The 5,120-nt window shown below is 35.0% G+C and overlaps 2 protein-coding genes across 4 annotated transcripts; both read right to left on the bottom strand.

Moving 5' to 3' along the window:
• Positions 1–543: 543 nt before the first annotated feature.
• LOC26527947 lies at positions 544–1,905 on the bottom strand. Of its 2 annotated transcripts, none has more exons than XM_015165242.3 (3): positions 1,715–1,905; positions 985–1,641; positions 544–919 (listed from the first exon to the last, which is right to left on the bottom strand). In XM_015165242.3, the coding sequence occupies exons 1-3, from the start codon at positions 1,782–1,784 to the stop codon at positions 891–893; spliced, it is 756 nt and encodes a 251-aa protein (XP_015020728.1). In that variant the 5' UTR covers positions 1,785–1,905; the 3' UTR covers positions 544–890. The 2 variants fall into 2 exon arrangements, with proteins under 2 accessions (XP_015020728.1, XP_015020729.1); XM_015165243.3 differs by having other exon boundaries at positions 985–1,656; positions 1,715–1,902.
• Positions 1,906–3,718: 1,813 nt separating this feature from the next.
• On the bottom strand, positions 3,719–4,485 carry LOC6576553. 2 transcript variants are annotated; one of them, XM_032728920.2, is made up of 3 exons: positions 4,360–4,485; positions 4,159–4,302; positions 3,719–4,102 (listed from the first exon to the last, which is right to left on the bottom strand). In XM_032728920.2, exons 2-3 carry the CDS (start codon positions 4,160–4,162, stop codon positions 3,804–3,806), a joined length of 303 nt encoding a protein of 100 aa, XP_032584811.1. In that variant the 5' UTR covers positions 4,163–4,302; positions 4,360–4,485; the 3' UTR covers positions 3,719–3,803. The 2 variants fall into 2 exon arrangements, with proteins under 2 accessions (XP_032584811.1, XP_002002542.1); XM_002002506.4 differs by having other exon boundaries at positions 3,719–4,107; positions 4,360–4,479.
• Positions 4,486–5,120: the final 635 nt, after the last annotated feature.

Genomic DNA, 5,120 nt, shown 5'->3' with positions numbered 1-5,120 from the left:
AACTGTTTTCCTTGCTGCTCGACTTGTTGTTGTCCGTGTCTCTTGCGTAAACTTTAATTGGCTGTCAGTTCATTGAGGTAAGTTTTAATTAATTTTTTTTCGACCATGTTTAACGTGAGCGCGTGTGTGTGAGTAGAGGTATCTCTATCACAAATGGTAGCTTCTTCTATAACCAACTGTATGCGAAACTCACCAGCAGCAGCAGCAGTCCGGGCAGCTAAGTGGTGTGTCAAGCTAACCACTCAAATGCTTTGCTAATTGTTTTGCCAACATTTTCGGAATTCTAGTTAAATGTATGTCAATCTTTGGAAAATTACATTTCTTCCATGTAATACTTGAACATAAAAGTTTCATGCGTGGGGATATATACATATGGTTAATGAAAGTTTCATTTATCATCTTGAGTTGGGTAAATTTTTAATTTAAGGTTTTTAAGTAAGTTTACGTTCAATTAGCTATTAGCTTAATTTGCTTTCAAGCCCGCCTATTATATATCAACCCATGAACAGATTTTCAAAATACATATATTTTTTTTACATAAAATTATATTACGATTTTAGGATTTATTACAACACGGGGATTTTACATTACAAAAAAATATGTCGGTAAATTCTTGAAAGTTTAACATTTTTTAATTTCGATTTTTTTTTTTAGTTTAACTTTCTTTCGTTTTTTGGTACACTTAATCAGATCGGCTGATTAGCAGAAATACTTCTAAATGCATTACTTCACAGTTTAACATAATAGATTTTGTCAATATGTATACATTCACATATATATACATATGTAGTTCCAAAGTTTTTTTTTAAACATACATTGATCTCAAAAATGGGCATTTATCAATTTTGAACTTAAATTAATGGTCCGCAATAGATTTCATGAATATTTAATTACTCCAACCGTGGAATTTGTCTTGATCCTATAAAGATATGTAAATATATTGAATATACAAGTTTTGAATGCATTTTCAACTTGTCCACTTACCGATTTGCCACATTTTCTTAACTCTCTCCCTTTGATGGGCCAGAAGTCTGTGCTCTTTAAATTCGGTAGGTTTTATTTCGCCATACTTATAGCTATCTGGCGGCCTTAACACTTTGGCAGCTTTGCGACTACGTCGGGTCGCCAAATAATCATCTAATTCAGGTAGCTCATCCACGTCAGAATTGATCTGCCTACGCTTATGGAGTTTCATGTGCCTGTCTTTCACACTGTCCTCAGTTAAATCATATTTCGCCTCTGGTCTACGACGTCGCGATGGGTAATCGTCACTGGTTCTTATCATATCAGCACTGACTGTTTCATTTGTATCATCTGTATCTTGAGCCATGATACCCTTGAGTTTTTTCGAAAATTCCGGAATTGGTTTCTTAACATCATAAATTAACGTCCGTAGCATATGACGTCTCTTTAGATAATGATCCTTCAATATTTCATTAGATTGGCGTATACGTTCAGCAGCCAATTGGTTCTCAAATTGTCGTCCATCAAATGGAACGCCATTTCGTGAATTTTCCTCATTGACCTGTCTGGTCGCTGAAGTTTTACTTAAGACATTCGAGTAATTTGGCACGCTATTTTTTTTCTGCGCATGTCTCTTCAGTTGATTACACGATGTGACATTGCGATGTGGAGCCCAACCTAAAATTGCAGTGTCTTAATTATATATATATTTATATATCTGCATCTGTTTTAGATAGCTACATTGACTAACCTTTTGGGAACCTTTTGATAAATCCAAACAAATTCAAACTATTAATTTTATTGATATTCTTTACAGCCATGGTAAGTTTCTTCGGCTACGCTAGTTACTATGCAATTTTTTTTATGAAAAATTTGTTGTCTGACTTGAAATTTTCTACAATGAATATATGTACATCAATCAATTTTTGCTAAGTACGCCTACTGTTCTGGGAAATAAATAATTTAGAAGTTTATGAATCGAATTTGTACATATTAAATCCATTAATTTTCTTTCGATGACCAGCGAACGAGTATTTTCTGCGAGCACTCAAAAAATTACGTGTATTGCCTTATTGAATGTCGACCGATGAAGAAAACGTTGCGCTTCATTAGCGGAATATTCCTAATATTGTCTAATGACTATTAAGTAGACCCAAAACACTGAAGTGCATTAAGTATTTTGTAATATTTAATATTTCATCTAAAAAGGTCGATTCACCTAAGTTGTCAAGACTTCAATAATCCTTAACCGACCATTCTAATGATGATGATGATGATCATCATCATCATTGTCTCATTGTTGTTGTTATTTTAGTAGCATGTCTTGGTATTGCACCCAAAACGTGCTGCTGTTGGTCCTACCTGAAGCGACTCGTTTAGAAAAATTGCTCACGCACGGGCTCGTTTTGGATAGGTGAGCAGTTGGGCAATTGAGCAGGTGGGTTGGACTTTAAGTGCCGACAGTTTTGTGCTGTGGCTTTCGTATCCTCTGATTTTGTTTACCATTTACCGTTCAAATTTCTCTACTCTGTGGTATCGTTCGTCGCCTAAGCGCATTAAAAGTTTTCGTTTCTTTTCGTTTTTTTTTTGTCTTCCTTCTTTTCTGTACCGACGATTTGCTTTATTTCGTGCACTTTATTGAAAGCACATCACGTAGTGCACCTGATTTGCTGACAATCCTTGAACATTCTAAATAGGCGGTCCGGCACAGGCTTAAGACTGGACTTAAGGCATCTACCCGAGCTGCATACGAAATTTGTGTAACATTTTGTAGTAGCTCCTTTTTAATTAAGATTAATTGCTTTTGGTATATTTCAGAAATATTTCAAAATTATTTCATTCGCGGACCGCAAAACATCAATTTACGTGACCCCAATGATGTCGAATATTATTGTAAAAGAGTTTTTAAACTCATTGCCAATGATAATAATAATGGTTACCCATTGAAAACGGAAATTCAGTACACAATGGTATTATGCAAATGTAACAGGTCGCAGGAGGCGCTTTTAACATTAATGATAGCGAGAAACTGCATAATAGGCTTTAGTATATTAGTCTTACTATCATTTGACAAATATTTGTTTAATGTGTAAAAAACCAATTGCTCTCACATTATGAGATAAAGATCACAGAAAAATATTGACGACGCTGAAATATCGACATTCCAATGTTTCATCTTTAATTGATTTCCAACAAGAACCTCATTGAAAGCCAATTTGTGGCATTACATATATATATATATATGTATATATATACATATAATTTAAAACGTAAGTTTTTCTAAATAATAATAACATATATATTTATTGCATATAATTTTAAATGCAACAATACATATACACATAAATGGGTAGCACTTGGGTTTGTACCCAACCTTGTTTCATTTCAATCGACTGGTCATGCCTTAGCTTAAGTTTGGCCTGGCACCCGCTTATTGAGCAGCAATCAACAAGCTACTGGAGTTCATTACCTTCATCAGCCAAGTGCTTTTGTTGACCCTGTTGTGGCAACGCATGTGAACGTCAAACAAAGCTGTGCATCATTTTGGCTAATTGGTTTGCTACATCCTTCAAGGCTGATACACATTGGGCATATGTGTTTGTGGGTTTCTAGACCTATATGCTGGTATAATTGAATAGATTTCACGTTTATTTGCGTTGACTTTCCTATCCCCTATTTCTGCATAATTCTTATTTATAGTTGAGTTGCTAAATATATACTGAAATGAGTTGAGAGGAACAATAATAGAAATTAATTATTGATAATTATTATTTATTTTGTATTTATTTTCTTTTTAATTAGTTACAGAAAAGAATTTTTAGTTATATGTCCATATATGTTCAGTTAGCATTGTTCAAGTCCAATGTCGTAATCTTACGCGAGTATCTACACATATGATTGTGAAGTATATCTTCATGGCAGGGTGTGAGTACTCCTCGAGCCTCCTGCATTAGCATGGATAACAGCAGCATTGTGAGCAGCACGTGGTACAGCAGGGGCTGCAGCACGCGTTGCAACACGGACTGCAAGAACACATATAGATGGGATTGCTGCAGGGGCTGCAACACAAGCTGCAGCACGAACTGGAACACGGACTGCAACACAGCCTGCAGCAGGAGTCGAAACAAGGAGATCACATCTTGTCTAGAATTAAATTAAATTCGAATTGTAATAATACATATTTACAAAACTTACCCATCGAGGAACCACTTCACATAACTAGGCATACGGCATATTTGCTATCGAATTGTGCGCGTATTGATTCGAGCGTTAAAACATCTCTTCGGGATTCACACAAAAACGATCTCACAAATGTTTAACTACTCAAAAGACTAAAACCTGCAAGAAGCGTTAGCATATTTTAGTCAAATATTTTATATTTATTGAATTACTTACATGCTTACGGACAATCAAAAAGTATCACACAAACACCCAAGTACATGTAGATGTTTATGGAGCGGCAGTCCAAATAATTGTGTATGAAATTTGTTGTGCTATGCCATAAAGTTGAATGCCTCATGTCAAGGCTTGCTTATCAGATGACTTTTTGTAACAGCCTTTCAACTGTGAAATATGTATACTTTGACGAGTATGGAAATGGATTTCCGTTCCTAAAATAAAAAAAATATTTTATACTTAAATTTTGTTGACCTATGTAAAGTTAAATTACTGTCAGCAGTAATATATAGCCAAGAAACTTTTCTTTTTCGAACTGATAAATACAAAATTATTATTATTATTATTATTTATTTATTAGATAATATAAAAAAATATAAATCTAAAAATTATTAAACGTACTAGCTACGAGGGCCATCGACGTGAATGTTGGAAGTTAAATTGGATGAAAAATATTACAAAGATTTATAAACTTAACAATTAAATTAATATTTACAGATGTGGGTTCGGTAAGTAGTGTGGTAGGAGGTGTGTTGCCGAAGAGTCTTATCCTCTCCCGTTGGTAGGTTGGGCATTGGTCAAGTATATGGTCTACCGTTTTACGTGTGTTGCTGTTGTTGTTACAGCTGCAAAGAGGAGGGGCAGAGCCCGTAAGTAGGTGCCCGTGTGAAAATTGTGTGTGTCCAATACGCAGACGAACAAAAGTTGTCCACTCCTGTTTTCGGGTATTGGGGGGATATTTGCTGCCAAGTCCAGTAGCG

Source organism: Drosophila mojavensis, unplaced genomic scaffold (genome assembly GCF_018153725.1).
Source record: "Drosophila mojavensis isolate 15081-1352.22 unplaced genomic scaffold, ASM1815372v1 contig_36, whole genome shotgun sequence".
NCBI lineage: Eukaryota > Metazoa > Arthropoda > Insecta > Diptera > Drosophilidae > Drosophila > Drosophila mojavensis.
The sequence above is the reverse complement of the archived record's forward strand: the minus strand, read 5'-3'. Positions and strand labels throughout refer to the sequence as shown.

Coding starts and splice junctions, on each gene's coding strand:
- LOC6576553 (XM_002002506.4), bottom strand. CDS start 4,190: ATGCCTAGTTATGTGAAGTGGTTCCTCGATGG. Junction 4,108..4,158: donor GTGAAGTGGTTCCTCGATGG/GTAAGTTTTGTA, acceptor ATTTAATTCTAG/ACAAGATGTGATCTCCTTGT.
- LOC26527947 (XM_015165243.3), bottom strand. CDS start 1,784: ATGGCTGTAAAGAATATCAATAAAATTAATAGTTTGAATTTGTTTGGA. Junction 1,657..1,714: donor TATCAAAAGGTTCCCAAAAG/GTTAGTCAATGT, acceptor TATATAATTAAG/ACACTGCAATTTTAGGTTGG. Junction 920..984: donor TAAGAAAATGTGGCAAATCG/GTAAGTGGACAA, acceptor ATATCTTTATAG/GATCAAGACAAATTCCACGG.